At 42.2% G+C, this 16,664-nt stretch overlaps 2 protein-coding genes and 1 non-coding gene across 3 annotated transcripts; 2 read left to right on the plus strand and 1 right to left on the minus strand.

The window, feature by feature from the left end:
• The first annotated feature begins 148 nt into the window (after positions 1–148).
• Positions 149–8,771, plus strand: LOC106603071 (uncharacterized). Its single transcript, XM_014196232.2, has 6 exons — positions 149–1,000; positions 1,181–1,302; positions 3,922–4,084; positions 4,222–4,633; positions 5,202–5,292; positions 6,109–8,771. Exons 1-6 carry the CDS (start codon positions 882–884, stop codon positions 8,646–8,648), a joined length of 3,447 nt encoding a protein of 1,148 aa, XP_014051707.2. The 5' UTR covers positions 149–881; the 3' UTR covers positions 8,649–8,771.
• Positions 8,772–12,575: 3,804 nt separating this feature from the next.
• On the plus strand, positions 12,576–16,015 carry poglut3 (protein O-glucosyltransferase 3). The gene is made up of 5 exons (XM_045716243.1): positions 12,576–12,672; positions 14,035–14,238; positions 14,336–14,532; positions 15,020–15,124; positions 15,286–16,015. Exons 1-5 carry the CDS (start codon positions 12,576–12,578, stop codon positions 15,427–15,429), a joined length of 747 nt encoding a protein of 248 aa, XP_045572199.1. The 3' UTR covers positions 15,430–16,015.
• A 61-nt stretch (positions 16,016–16,076) lies between these two features.
• trnac-gca (transfer RNA cysteine (anticodon GCA)) lies at positions 16,077–16,148 on the minus strand. The gene has a single exon. It is a non-coding gene; the product is annotated as a tRNA-Cys (tRNA).
• Positions 16,149–16,664: the final 516 nt, after the last annotated feature.

Genomic DNA, 16,664 nt, shown 5'->3' on the forward strand with positions numbered 1-16,664 from the left:
AGAACAGCCTCAATTCGTCAGGGCTTGGACTCTACAAGGTGTCGAAAGGGATGCTGCCCCATGTTGACTCCAATGCTTCCCACAGTTGTGTCAAGTTGGCTGGATGTCCTTTGGGTGGTGGACCATTCTTGATTCACACGGGAATCTGTTGAACGTGAAACACTCAGCAGCATTGCAGTTCTTGACACAAATCTGCCTGGCACTTACTACCATACCCCGTTCAAAGCCACTTAAATCTTTTGTCTTTACCATTCACCCTCTGAATGGCACACATACCCAATCCATGTCTCAAGGCTTAAAAATTCTTCTTTATTAACCTGTCTCATCCCCTTCATCTACACTGACTGAAGTGGATTTAACAAGAGACATCAATAAAAGATCATAGCTTTCAGCTGAATTCACCTGGTCAGTCTATGTCATGGAAAGAGCAGTTGTGAATGTTTTGTATTCTCAGTGTATGTTGTCACTGTTCTGAGAGAGGAGTGCCTTGCACGTCAGGTGCAAAATACAGGGATTATGTGTCCTATGCTTCTCGCCACGGCTAGACGACACGCCCAAGGATCTGGCAGATTGTAGATAACATCAGCAAACTGCCCGGGAGACAAATAGAGTGCTGGCAGTGAGAGGGTGTAACCTGCTCTGTTCTCAGCTGACCAGCGACGTGGATCCACCTGCATAGAGTTATGTTTGTTCTTCTAGCATGAAGGGAGGGACAGACTAAAACACTGAGTACTCTGCAATGGGAAGACGCAGACTGGAGAACATCAGTGGTTTGGTTATCTAAATGTCTGATTTTCAGTTTCCTTTCAACTTACGTTCTATTTCCTTTATCACCTCACCTGTAGTGGAATCAGTTAGTGATTGCTGCCAAGTTAGGAACTATGACAGTGTATAATTTGAACTTGGATCTAGGTTTCCTAAGCAATGAAGAGGCACATGCTGTTGTTGAAGTTCTAGAGAGAGACAAGCGTCTAAAGGAGATTGAAAAGGAGAGGATTGGGTAAGTGAGAGATCGTATACTTTAGCGTAAAAAATAACTGCATTTGATTTTTAAAAGTTGGATTTGAGATGAAAAGGCAAGCTGGTTGAATCGTGGGTTTCTGTCTGTTTTTCTCTGTGTGTGTGTGTGTAGCTACATACTTTATGTCCAACTAATCATTTATACTTGTGTGCTCACCAGACGTCTGCTTGAGCAGCGGGGGGACAGAAAGTCTGTGTTAGGATGGCCGGAGAACCTGAGAAACCAGCAGACTAACAACATCAGTGTCCACCCATCCCAGGCACCACACAGCACTAACATAGGTGAGGGCAGACCACCAGATACACTGTCTACACCAGTGGAGGCTGCTGAGGGGAGAACGGTTCATAATAATACCGGAACGGTGCAAATTCAATGTAAACTATGCGTATGATTATTTGATATATGGATATATTGCCCCCACATTCTGAAATTGCATTTCTGCCCCCCCCCCCAATTTTATAATTGGAATGTGATACAAAACGGGCGACGGTGTGCTTTAGGACCATGCGGACGCCTCCAAGTGGTCGGGTAGGCTGTTTGTGGTGTTTATCCGACTGGATAACATTTTTCTTGTGTAATAATTATGTCCCCCCCACTTCTAAAACCAAAGTTGCGCCCCTGTGTATGCACATGTGTGGCAGAACACAGTGCTATAGAGTTTCAGCTTTGCCTGTGGGAAGGGACACAGAGCTTTTCCCACAGTAAATGAGAAGGCTTGTATTCCTACCTGAGATGGAGAAAACTTCCATTCCCAGAGGCACAGAAACCTGTATAGTATCACGATTATTGGGAATAGTCAGATTAGTATAATAGTTTGATTTCAATGTTTACATGCTTTGCAAGAAGAACAAATCCTTAATAATATTGTTAACATGGACACGTCTGAAATCAGAATACCTGATGAAACTTTGATAAATGCAGAAAATCACAAATCAAAATAAACGTTGTTTACATGACTAATGCTATAACTGGCCTACTGCCATAATCAGCTTCATATCAAATGATTTGCGTGTATGTAAATGTGCTCACTGTGTTTCATATGTTGCATTATAAATTATGAAGCTCCTGGCCCTTACGCCAGGAATTGCTCTGGTTCTACAGGGTTAAAAGTGTCCTCATAACTTAACAGATGTCTCATAACATGACTTTCCTTATACTGTAATTATCTGTAAATATGTACTTGTGGTTAATTGTTAACTTGCTCTGTCTATGACTGGCTAGACGTATGTTAGGGAGAATAATCACTATTATGTACACTACCGGTCAAACGTTTTAGAACACCTACTCATTCAAGGGTTTTTCTTTATTTTGTACTATTTTCTACATTGTAGAATAATAGTGAAGACGTCAAAACTATGAAATAACACATATGGAATCATGTAGTAACCCAAAAAGTATTAAACAAATCAAAATATATTTTATATTGAGATTCTTCAAATAGCCACCCTTTGCCTTGATGACAGCTTTGCACACTCTTGGCATTCTCTCAACCAGCTTCATGAGGTAGTCACCTGGAATGCATTTCAATTAACAGGTGTGCCTTCTTAAAACTTAATTCGGGGAATTTCTTTCCTTCTTGATGGGTTTGAGCCAAACATTTTTGTTGTGACAAGATAGCCCTGTTTGGAAAAGACCAAGTCCATACATCAACTGTTCAGAGGAGACTGTGTCAATCAGGCCTTCTTGGTCAAATTGCTGCAAAGAAACCACTACTAAAGGACACCAATATTAAGAAGAGACTTGCTTGGGCCAAGAAACACGAGCAATGGACATTAGACCGGTGGAAATTTGTCATTTGGTCTGGAGTCCAAATTTGCGTTTTTGTTTTTTTGGGTCCAACCGCCATCTGGTTTTGGGCTTAGTGGGACTATCATTTGTTTTTCAACAGGACAATGACCCAGCACACCTCCAGACTGTGTAAGGGCTATTTTACCAAGAAGGAAAGTAAGGGAGTGCTGCATCAGATGACCTGGCCTCCACAATCCCCCGACCTGAACCAAATTGAGATGGTTTGGGATGAGTCGGACCACAGAGTAAAGGAAAAGCAGCAAACAAGTGCTCAGCATATGTGGGAACTCCTTCAAGACTGTTGGAAAAGCATTCAAGGTGAAGCTGGTTGAGAGAATGACAAGAGTGTGTAAAGCTATCATCAAGGCAAAGGGTGGCCATTTGAAGAATCGCAAATATAAAATGTATTTTGATTTGTTTAACACTTTTTTGGCTACTACATGATTCCATGTGTGTTATTTCATATTTTTCATGTCTTCAATATTATTCTACAATGTAGAAAATTGTACAAATAAAGAAAAACCCTTGAATGAGTAGGTGTTCTAAAACTTTTGACCGGTAATGTATTACATGTAACTGTTAACATGAACTGTAACCCTGAAACCCTACCTCTTCAAATAAATATATCTTAAATAAATCTCACAAAAAAATAAAAAAAATAATCTGCACTTGTACTTTCCTACTAGCGCTGACTTTGCTAATAACTACATTTTTGAGTTAAATTGGACTTACTACGACTGTGACATGTGGTTGTCTCACCTCGCTATCTTTAGATGAATGCACTAACTGCTCTGGATAAGAGCGTCTGCTAAATGACTGAAATGCCAAATGTAAGGTGAGCCATTGACCCAGAAATGGCCTGAAATTGCCCTTAGGACAAGTGATGACTAATAAGATGTAAGAGATGGAATCTGATCGCTACTCCTCCAATGAGAGCATGACTAGGTCACTACTGGTGACCTAACTGTAGATATTGCTGCTACTCATGAGGTTTGCAGGGTCAGGTTAGTCAGTCAAGCCCAAACAGTCCTACTCTTTATCTTTGGCTATAATAGTTAGTAACTCACTGCTGCTTGTCCTGAGTGATATTTCAACACGTTGTCATTCTACAGAGCAGCAAACTGTGAGAAGTAAACCAATAAAAGGGAGGGATGACGGTAGCGGAAGACATACAACTCTACGAGCCCGTCTCAGCTCCATGTTCAGCCTCAGGGTCCCTCTGAGGGGCAGCAGAGACCCGGGAGGGAAAAACAACAGCCACAGCCATAACAATGGGTGAGCCTTTGTAACAAATAAGTAGCTAGTACACTTACAAACATGGTGGAAACATGCAGATTACTGTTACAACAGCCTTCAGAGGATGAAATTAGGGTACAGTGATATTTTAATGCAGGCTTATCCCCACCCCCTAGGGTTAGCAACGTCCACTCTTCTGGAGGACAAAGCTGCGAAGACAAGAGTACTGAGGCAAAGCATGTGGAGGAGCAAATAGGTGAGCTTGCAGAGGAGCCTAACAAAGAGGCGCACACAGAGGAGGAGCTCACCAAGGAGGTGCACACAGAGGAGGAGCTCACCAAGGAGGTGCACACAGAGGAGGAGCTCACCAAGGAGGTGCACACAGAGGAGGAGCTCACCAAGGAGGTGCACACAGAGGAGGAGCTCACCAAGGAGGTGCACACAGAGGAGGAGCTCACCAAGGAGGTGCACACAGAGGAGGAACTCACCAAGGAGGTGCACACAGAGGAGGAGCTCACCAAGGAGGTGCACACAGAGGGACCTGCAAAGGAGGAGCCCATTGAGGATCACTCAGTGGAGTCTAATAAGGTACAGACTAGTGCATAATGGCCCTAAGTAGGTGTGTAGTAACCAGTAGCCTGGGTGTTCCCCTCACCTTTGGGCCTATAATCTCCTTGTAAAGTATTGCTTTCCGCACTGCATCAAAGTTGTCGTATTTCCCCCCTTCAGGGAGTCTTTTCAACAGCTTGGGTGTACCCTCAGCAGGTTTGCATGCCTATGACACACGCTTGGGTAAACTCAGCGGCTTGTGACAGTTCTTGAGAACATATTCTAACCTATTCTCCTATATCTCTCTGTCATGTAATTTAGCTTGATAGCATGTTTGCATTCACAACCACGTTTATTTGATTAACCAAAATATTGATTAATTGGGAGTTGCACTTATTGTTGAGTTATTATGAGATTGGTCCATAGCTTCTGATGAACTCATGGATCAAAGGTTAAATGCAAATATTGATTCAAATCCCTCTATTGTATGTTTGCGCCAAGCATAGCAGGTGATGTCTAAAAATAGACATGATTTGCAATCTTAAACTCTTTCTTTCTCTCTCTCTCTCTCTCTCTTTCTCTCTCTCTCTCTCTCTCTCATTTACAGGTGATTGGACCTGCTGCCTTCCCTGAGGGTGAAACAGAGAAGAGGAGAACAGATCTACTGGAAACAGGTGGAAAGCAGGAGAGCTCCACAGGTGTGTAATGGCTCCAGTCCTCCTCTGGTTCTTTACTAAAGGACAGATAGTAAACTGTGTGTTATGATTGCAGCTATGGTGGCTCCTAGTTTGGACGGGGAGTGAAACAGACACTTAAACAGTTCACTTGAGCATTCTGTAACCCATGTACACACAAATGGAGCCGTATATGTTTAGATGTGGTTACTTCTGTTATCCTTGATTTGATATACACTGAGTGTACAAAACATTAAGAACACCAGCTCTTTCCATGACATTGACTGACCAGGTGAAACCAGGTGAAAGCTATGATCCCTTATTGATGTCATTTGTTAAATCCACTTCAATCAGTGTAGATGAAGGGAAGGCGACATGTTAAAGGATTTGTAAGCCTTGAGACAATTGAGACATGGATAGTGTATGTATGCCATTCAGAGGGTAAAAAAACATTTAAGTGCCTTTGAACGGGGTATGGTAGTGAGTGCCAGGTGCACCGGTTTGTGTCAAGAACTGCAACGCTGCTGGGTTTTTCATGCTCAACATTTTCCAGTGTTTATCAAGAATGGTCCACCACCCAAAGGACATCCAGCCAACTTGACACAACTGTGGGAAGCATTGGAGTCAACATGGGGCAGCATCCCTGTGGAACGCTTTCGACACCTTGTAGAGTCCATGCCTGACAAATTGAGGGGTATAAAGTAGAAACATACTTAATAAAGAAATAAGATTGTCTCTCAAAGAGGCTGGTTTCCAAGCAAATAAATGGTTAATAAAAATGTAAACAACTGTGTCAAAGGTCAATGTACCAATCTTGTTCTCTTCAATGGCCGGCCATAGGTCAGAATCAGAGAGAGGACCAAGAAAGTTCTGGAGTGACTGGACCAGCGTCAGCACCACAGTCAGCCAGCCACCCACCAGTGAAGCATGAGAATCCTACATCTAACCCTCGGAAAGGAGAACACATCCAACCATCAGCTGAATTGAAAACGTCTATTCCCTTTAGCCCAAATCGGAACATACGTTGCTGCCCCATCCGCCCCCACCACTCTGACATCTCCTCCCCCTTCCTTGTACCTCAAGAGCAGTCCCTGCCCAGGGCTGACACTGTGGAGAGTCTTTCCCCTGAGGTTACGAACATTCCCCTTCACAGCCCACATCGACCACCAAAACTTCAGTCTTCTATCTTGAAGAGGAGCCAGCTTCAGAAGGCCTCTGGTCGGGCCGTAACACCAGCTCGCCATTTGTCCTTGATCAGGCCATGGAGTGTGAAGTCACCAGGAATGTTCTCCTTGCTAAGACCAAGCAGCTCCACCACACTGCCCACCTCCCACTATGCAGAGACCCAGGCTGAAGCCTCCGGCCTCTCCTCCAAACTCACCTCCGTCCTCCCTTCCAACCTCTCCTCCGACCTCCCCTCCAACCTCCCCTCCAACCTCCCCTCCTCCTCTGGCCACCGAGAGAGTCCAGTCACCTTGAGACAGCACATTTCAAGTAGTCATCTCACCTTGTTCCCTGCCTCTGACCTACAATGTTTCCCACCCCAGAGCCTCAACAGAATCCTGCCTCATACTACACTGTCTCATTACCCTCTTGGATATAAGACCAGATTAAGCTCATCTTTGATATTTAACTATCTCCCCATGTCTAAGAACACTTTAGATACAGCAACTGAGAGTCCAAAATACCTTAACAGGTCCAAGTCACTTGATACACATTTAACCAAGGCTGTATCTATGGATACCGCTGGTGACAATCACTCCCCCTACTCGCCACCCAGTAACACAAGATGGATGTCATCTTCTGAGAGAATCCACATGTTGGCGAAGCAGCATAACTTAGCAGCCCAGGTTGGTTTATCAAAAGCCATCAGCCAACAGAGGATTCTGCAGACGAATGCTTCCGTTCAATCTAATAACCAAAGAATGTTCAAGCACCATGCATATGATTCAGGTTTATATGACACAGGTCCCAGTCTGGCAGTTAAGACTCATTCTCTCTCCAGCCTCAGCTCCAGGGCCTCTCACGGGCTTCAGTCACATCTTCACAGCCCCCCAGTTTCACCAGATCATATGACTGATCTCACCAGATCCTATGGTGGTACACACAGTGCCCCAGCAGACACAAAACAGTTGATGATAGGGGACAAAATAAAAGTGACTGGTTCAGAGATTATTGATAGTGAAATACATAATATCAGTGAATTTAAATGTCAGACTTCAAATAAGGATTTGTTTGAATCTCAGATTAGAAAGAATTGCTTGGGTCTGCCTGCTCAGGACGCAACTCTTATCTCTGATAGGACTGAAAAAGAGCCCACTGGTTACAGAAGCAACCGGAAAGTAGATCAGATACTGAATCGCCTCAGAATGATATTCAGTAGCAAACGCATTGAGGAAAAGAGTGTGTTGTTTGGTAGAAAGGGGAAAACGGTGCCATCAACACTTGAGGGAGCTAGTGTCATCAGTGAGAATAGACGGACAGGGAAGAGGTCTCCAGAGGTCAAAGAAGTGCTGAAACCCATTGACCTTCAACGTAATGTGGCATGTCATCTAAGACAACAAAACAGAGGCTGCAATGGGCTGACAATTTCCACAGTTAAATTAGCATCCAAGAATGCACAGTTAGATATTCATGACAAAGAGAGGAACACAATATCAACTGAGAAAAATGGAAACCCATCGCTGTCAAAAGAAGAATTAAGTAGAACAAATCATCCACATTCACCCTATTTTAGTAGTCAATCCCATAAGGATTCTGGAAGTTCTAGAACCAGTCATTTTAGCCTCAACACAAAGAATGAAGATGTCTTCTCTAGCTCAATGGGTAAGGACAGTAGATCAGATAGGAGTAGAACTGCCTGTTTTAAACCCACACAGCTCTCATACTCCAACAACTCTCCAACCACTACTGATTTTGGCCTGAAACATGGCCGCTCCATCTCTGTCACCAACATTTACTCAAACCGAACGTCAAGAAACAGGCGCATCTCCACAGGAACTGATATGGCCCCCACAAGGTACCTAAGGAGTCTGGAGGATATCAGAGTGCCAGGGGACCTTGATCGCACACCCAGGACCCTTTCCAGAGCTTTCTCTAGCACTCAGAAAACCTATTTTAGTCTAATAAAAACAGACAGCATCTTAAGCCCTAAGAGCCTGACATTGCCTCTACGGTTCAATGAGTCATCGACTTTGCCCACAGAGATTTTAAACTCACTTATCATTGATCAGAAGTTGCAAGTCATTCAAGGCCCCATGGAACTATTGCCCATCTCTAGCTCCAGTTTGTCAGACTTTGAGGAGTATGACTCAGATACAACTACAGATGGCGAGTACTACTTGAGCAGTGATGATTGGGAGAAAGAGTCAATACTCTAGCAAAGGGCGACGACCGTTTTGAGTAACATTGTGCAGATATTTAACATTTTTGTAAAAATCATTTCTTATTGGCCTATGTATTTATAGTTGAAAAACATTAATAAAACAAATAATGAATCTGTACATTTATTGATTCCATGTTGATGATATGGTAATATACTGTAGGTGAGAGGAAGCTCAGTGGTTGGCAGTGGGAGAAGATGGAAGGAGATGGATTTTGGCCGACATTCTGCAACTTTTATTATCGATAAAACATTTATTTTATGAACAGAGTGGATTAAGTTTTGTAGACTTTACCCTTTGCCAAAGTTGTTTAATTTTGTTATTGCACACTCGCATTTCACAGAGTAGGCGTTCCCTAACGAAAATATGCAGACGAATATGGAACGCCGTTTGGGTCTTTGCGTGTCAAAAAAAATATACATGTCAAATAACACTATTTGACGCGTCAAATAAGCTTGTTGCCCAATCAGGACCTGAATATGACTGCACCTCACATAATAATTTAACGCGTTCATTAATTTTTTACATAGTTATTACACATTGATTACACCATCACTCGTATTTCATATGTCACAATGATTCATCGCTACGTATGCTATGATGCTGGTGAAGTTGTCTCGCGCACCTACAGTGCTGTTCATAAGAAAAAGCTTGCTAACTCATGGATGCAAACAATGTTCTTCCCCCAAAACATAGCAAAACGACATAATCTGTTTAGGTGTCATCTAAAATAACCTTAATTTATAAAACAGTTCTTATTTGATTAATGGTGGTCTGACCCATCTATGTGAAGCTAGCCACAATAATGATTAGTCACAATAGTGGCCTTTGCAGTTAGACTTCAAAATAAAAGTATGTCATTGACAGTGATGCAAATGACCACAAATAATAGAATTATGCCATAATTGAATAGATCATAATAAACGAGGTTGGAATATTGTTATATAAAATCAACAAAATACAATAATTTGTTAATTTGACAAAAATATGTTGAAATCACACTGGATGTATTAGAGTTTAGAATTGCATTGGGGGCATACTTATTTCACTGTACAGCCTTACCTATGGATTGTGGATCAATGACATAGGGTATCAGTCTACTCACTGACACCCAGAGAACATTAGCATCGTAGCGCTAATCGCAAGACTCTGAAACAACTGAATTGAGCCACATTTATTGTCAACCTACTGTGTGTATTGAACATTATTCCTGAGGGAAAACAATACTGAGTGGATGTTTTGGAGTCTGATAACACTGAGGAGGGCATTGGGAAAAAATATATTGGGTATTGAGTAGACTGATACCCCATTTCATTGATCCCCAATCCTTAGGTAATGCTGTACAGTGCAATATGAATGTCAATACACACAATAGGCTGACTGGGGAGGTGATTTCACACTGTCACAGTCCCGCGATAAGAGCTACAACACTAATGTTTGCGTAAACTCTTTACAGTTGTGTTCTGTGGGTGTCACCGAGTAGACTGATACCCCATTTCACATTCCAACCTTGTTTAACATTATCTATTCTAAATATGGCATGATTCCACCAACTGTAACCTTCTGCATCACTTTCAAATAGGTACTTTTATTTTGAAGGCAAGCCGCAAATTCCACTATTGTGCCTAATCCTTATTGTGGCTAGCGTCACAACACATAACCTGGTCCGGTCGAGCCTCAGTAGCCAGATGAAGCTAGCTGACTGCTTATAACGTTAGCTTTGGGCGACAGGGTTAAGTAGTTGGCTAGCTAACTGAAGTTCAATTTAAATAAGCGAACAACATGTGGCTACCTAGCTAATACTTACTCACAAGGATTCCTAAATAATTGCTAAGAATAATGAAAATGACTGCAGTTTGTACTGGTCTTTGTTTTCAGGCTGGTTGTATTGGTGCTAGCTAGGTAACGTTACCAAGCTAATGCTAGAACGTTTCCAATAGGATCTCGCTAGCTCTTGCTTGTTCTCCCTACTATGACTCATTTGTTCCCATTGGAAACGACATGTAGTGGTCTAACTTGGTTTATCTTTGCGTAACCCTTATAAAAATGGTAACTTTCAACTTCAATGGGGGTGGGGACATCCCTAGGATTCTGATTAACACGGACCCTGAAAGAAGAAAAGGGATTTATGGTAAAATTAAAAGGGACTAATATACGGCATTCTTCTGTATTATACCATCGATATTTGGTCTCTGTAAACAAATCGTTTTTCCTGTGTGTATTTCATCAAACTTCCTCAATACACACAAGTCCATACATTGTGCAATCGCATTAGGCCAAATCACAAATTCATTCCCTTCTGAAGATGAGATGCTGCATGTAAAATTGGTACCCTAAAAATAAGTATTAGTTAGGTAGCTACTTTTAGAAAGGAGCTAACTATGACTCTTAAATATAATCTACTCAACCCTATACAGAGTGTATTTCCGTTAGTTTGTATAGTTTTAATATTATTTACTTGTAGTAACTTTCCGTTTTGTCAAGCTAGTGAAGTCAGGCCTGAAAATGTCTTGTTTGGGGTCCAGGGCTAGACCCTAAAGTCGTTTTGCCCGTTCGATCCAGGCTGTCAACTCAGCTCGGGAAAACTTCTCTCCAGGTAAGTGTTTGTGATAATATTAATATTTGTCTAAAGCAGAGAGGATGAGGCTCTTTGTCTATGTCAATTATTTCATGAATTTAATTTCTTCATCCGCTGGTCAGTCCCTTACTGAAGTTATCTTTGGGGAAACTGTTTAGTAACCCATCCCTTTGAAGGCATTTCACCCCAAGATCAATTGAGATCTCATCCAATGGGGAGTTTGTCATCAAATAAACTACTTGTTTTTGTTGCTGTAGCCTATGTTTTATTGATGCACAAAATCAAACTCTTAACGTCTTAAATTGATGCACAAAATCAAACTCTTAACGTCTTAAACAATGTCCACGATTGGGCACCCCTTTATTCCCCTATAGAGCCTAATATTTGCGGGCTGAACATTACTCCAATTGTCCCTACGGTTATGTTCTTGTTCCTATAATTGATGTGATTTAACTACTTTTGATCTCCTCTTTACATGCAGGTAAAGACTCGTTCAGAAGCAGCATGTCCGCGTCCACAACCATCTTCCCCAGGACAGAGGCGATGGTTCCATTCTGATGAGGTACCGTCTGCATTGGCAGATTAGTGTGATCGCTTGAGAGAAAATATCAGTTAACTCATCATCTAAGTCTGCCTGTTTGAATAATATAGATGTCAGTATGTTGATCTGTTATCTATTCACTGATTCCACGTGATGCTGCATCCTGTTGGTTTTATGTCCTCAGGCCCGGCCTATCATGAGTACTGTGACTGCTCAGGGCGCAGTGGCGATTTTAGAATGTAAATCTCGGTGCCCCCACATTTTTTTGTATATGCATGCCAGCAAAGCCACTACACAACACAACACTAAACAATACATTAATTGCACTATAACAGTGATATACAGGGCCTACATAAAGCTGTCCCAACAGCAGTCCTAACGTCTTACCACTGCTACACCTGGCTATCAGCGGAGCCTTGTCTGGCAGCGAAACAGTTCATTCAGCCTAGGGTTGCCAACTGTCCCGTATTAGCTGGGATGTCCCTTATATTGGGCTGAATTGGTTTGTCCCATACGGGATCTCCCTTGTCTCGTATATTCATCCAATCACAGTATAGCGTAAACGCGCCAATTCCTGCAAAGTAATTTCTGTTGTTGTTCGGTCGGTTTGGCATATCATGGAAATATGGATAAACCTGCAAAAAAGAAAAGACTGTGCAGCTACAACAAACAATGGGAAGCAAACAAGACGTGGGTTAAGGCTGTCAGTGGTGACTCGACGAAAGCTTTCTGTACTTTATGCTGTCCGGAATTCACAATTGGTCATGGAGGGGAGAGTGACCAAACTCAGCATGCATCCAGAGAAATGCACAAGAAGGCCACGCTAGCTAAAGGTGCTAGCAATATCGGTGCATTCTTCGTGACGTCTACTGCGGAAAATGATGATCTGCCTCCTATGGAAGGTGAGCCTGTGTATTTCTCAGTTGCCTCAAACAAGGGCAATAGAAAAATGTTTCCAGTGTGCGTTTCTCTGTGTCTGATGGAGTGCAGTGCAAGTTACTTGACTTTTATGACGACAGTGATGAAACTGCAAATGGCATACATCAAGCTCTGATGAACTGTCTGGAAAATCATGAACTTGATATTAGACACATCACAGCCCTATGCAGCAGATAATGCCAATGTTAACTTTGGAATACACCACTCCGTTTACCAGTTATTGAGCAGTGACAACAATCGCATTCTGAAAGCTAATTGCCCAGCTCACATAACTCATAATGACTTTTGCCTTTCCAATTGAATAAGACTATGAATATACACTGTTTATTCATTCCCATAACACCATACCCACACCGCCGTGTGACCGTGCACTGGCACGCCACCATTTGTCCCTTATTTGTTAGTGAGAAAGTTGGCAACCCTAATTCAGCCTCATTTACTGCCTTTAAAAAAAACCATGGCTGATTTGCTTAAACAAATGTGGTTTTTACTGACAATTGAGATGTACAAACTATGGCATAAGGGGGGGGGGGGGACGAGTAAATAGATAAGAGGCAATCAATAATTTCGATTGACATTAATGAGCGAGCTAGGACGGACATAGTCAATATAAATATTTGTTCAGACTTCAGTGCCTTCCCCTCCATTGACCTGCAGCGCCTCCTACAGGAGGTTCCCGCTGTAATCGACAACCAGGTGTACCGCTGCTCCCTGGGAAAATACATTGACTTCAAGATAATTTTTTCGAATAAAAAATTTAACCTTTATTTAACTAGTTCTCTGTTGAAATGTTCCTCTCACTATGCAGGAAGGTAAAGCGTTGCTTTGTCTTTTTTGTTACATTTACATTTACATTTTAGTCATTTAGCAGATGCTCTTATCCAGAGCGACTTACAGTAGTGAATGCATACATTTCATACTTTTTTTTTTGTACTGGCCCCCCGTGGGAATCGAACCCACAACCCTGGCGTTGCACACACCATGCTGGCGTTGCAAACACCATGCTCTACCAACTGAGCCTCAGGGAAGACTGTCACCACTACCAGGTGGTGATACAGCCTGACAGGATGCTCTCAATGGTTCATCTGTAGAAGTTCATGAGGGTCTTAGGGGCCAAGACACATTTATTCATCCTCAAGAGATTGAAGAATTTTGTGTCATTGTATATGTGCACTATTAGTTGTAGGTGAGTTTGTGTGTGCTGGTCTCTGTCCTTTCATCAATAAGTATGATCATGGTCCTTTCTTAACTGTCCGATGGTACTTATTTGCCCCTCGCCAGAAATTCACATAATAACATATTTTCAATATGAGGTGAGGCTTCCTGATGTGGAATTTTACATCAATGTGGGAGACTGGCCAATGGAAACAAGGAAGCAGATGACATTCCTGGGGCTGTTCCAATCATCTCCTGGTGCGGTTCCACAGACACCCGAGACATCATCCTCCCCACCTATGACAACACTCACTCCACCCTGGAGACCCTGAGTGGCATTTCCAATGACCTGCTGTCAGTCCAGGGCAACACAGGTAAGACACATTACTTCTTACATTCTCCCTTGAGCTAATTCTGCTTTCTTACACCTCATTACTCACATGCACATTACTCTGTTTCCTTGGCCTCTAGGTCCCCCTTGGTCCAACAAAACAGAACAGGCCTTATTCTGTGGCCGGGACAGTCGTGAAGAGCGCCTACACCTGGTCACTCTGTCCAAGAAAAACCCAGAGTTGCGAGACGCCAGAATCACTGGCTGGTTCTTTTTCAGGGAAAGGGAGAAGGATCTGGGCAAAGCAAATCTTGTTGGATTCTTTGACTTCTTCAAGGTGGGGGAACATTCTGAACATTCCACCCAAAGCCAGCAGGTTCCCAAAATAAAAAATTGGTAACCACAATAAAATAAAAGTGAATTCTAAACGTTCACACCTTGGGGTAATATACGGCCCTTTCCCATTTACAGTATAAGTATCAGGTGAACGTGGATGGCACAGTGGCTCCTTACAGGTTCCCTTAGCTGGTACTGGGGAACAGCCTGGTGCTGAAGTAGAATTCACCAAATTACAAACATTTCTACACCCACCTGAAGCCAGGCACCCACTACATCCCTGTGAAGAGGAGTCTCTGACCTAATCCAAAAGATTGAGTGGGCAACAGTATGAAAGAGAAAGAGTGCCAATGTTTGTGTCAATATGTATTTGCTACCATGTCCATTTTTGGATACTTGAAATGCAAATGCATGTTGTAATGAATAGGATCTAGCCAGGTTTTTGTGGATATTTGATTAAGATATGGATTTCTTTATTTTCCCTACAGGGGAATGATGATGAAGCACAAAGGATAGCTAAAGCAGGCCAGATGATTGTACGACAGCTGGTACAACCTAACAGATTGTGCTGTTACTATTACAGTGCGCTACAGGTAATTGTCTTTATTTGCTATGCATGCCAATGCTAAATCAGCTCAGATAAATGAAGGTACTCTCATTATCATTGATACTTTTACTGCAGTGTCAACTCAGATACTGTACTGTGTATGAGAAAAAGAAACCCAGCTAGGAAAGTTGTCTCTTTCCATAACAGATGTACTCTGAGCGTCAGACCAACCAGCCCACACTGCATCCAGACATGAAGCTGGTGCCCCAGCCATCCGACCAGAGTGCCCTTTGCAGCTGTCAGCAAGAGCCACAAAGAGATGATCCCAGCCTGGAGAAGGACGAACTCTGATCAACACTGTGAAAAGAAAGGGAAGAGACACTAGCTATTTCAATACAGAAAGTGCCTTGGACTTCTGCTTGCTTGTTGATGGAGATTCTATGCAATGAAGAAGTACTGTGTGACCAGGACTTCTAAGTGGATGTACCAACACTCATATAGACGATCAAATATAAAATGTGGTTTGAGCCAGACAGACCTTGTCACAGCTCACTTTACTGGGCCTGGAATATGACTGTTTTATCGACAAGACCATTATGCAGAATCATCTGTTTTCACTGACCTGAGTGATATTTCATACTGAATTTGGTGTAATTGTATGATCATTGATGGTCACCATTATTACGTTTGTATAAAAGATTGCTGTTGATGTTGCGTTAACCTTTTATTGACCAAGATGATCATGTCCTTTCTTTGTTATTCACTACCATAACTTTTAAAATATATATTGGATGGGTACAATATTATAAATGTGTTGTTGCCGTATAGATTGGTTTCTTTTTGGATTCTTCTAAAGCCACTATGATTGTGCAATTTAACGACCTATTTTCACGGACGGTACTGTTGTGAAAAAAATAAAATGTTATTGAAACATTGATGGACGACCAGAAATGTCTATAACTAGGGCTCAAATTCACGTGTGGCATAAAACAAAAAAGAGGGGGCACCCGGATTTGAACCGGGGACCTCTTGATCTGCAGTCAAATGCTCTACCACTGAGCTATACCCCCTTCTGTTCGTTACCGGGAATGTTTTAGAATATATAGCTATGTGCGTCACAGTCACATATATAGTTACGTGCGTCACTTTCGACTGCTTGTGATTAGCTTTCCTAGACAACGTACTTTGGTTTTGGCTGTAGTCAATAGCTACAGTTAAGAGACAAACCATAAACCAAGTAGCTATCTAGCAGGAAGCTAGTAGTAGCACAGATAGATCGATGAGACATTTTGGTTGTAGCTTACGACTCAGAGCCTCGGCACCATGACCGGAAGTACTGTAACGTTAGCCATCATGAATGAATAGACAGCCTTTTTACAATATGGCCAATTTTGCGGCTGTGGTAACTAGTGGAAATCATGGTGCGTATTTCGAGTAGTTTGCTAGCTTTGTTATTTACAATTATTCGAACCCAGTGCCATATAGCATATTACTATAGAAAACACGTTCTATATTGACCCCATTTTGAGAGGTCAACGACAATGTTGCAGTTAGCTATCTAGTTAAGTTAACTGTTAATAACATCC

The sequence above is a fragment of the Salmo salar genome, chromosome ssa04 (assembly GCF_905237065.1).
Source record: "Salmo salar chromosome ssa04, Ssal_v3.1, whole genome shotgun sequence".
In the NCBI taxonomy this organism is placed as follows: Eukaryota; Metazoa; Chordata; class Actinopteri; order Salmoniformes; family Salmonidae; genus Salmo; species Salmo salar.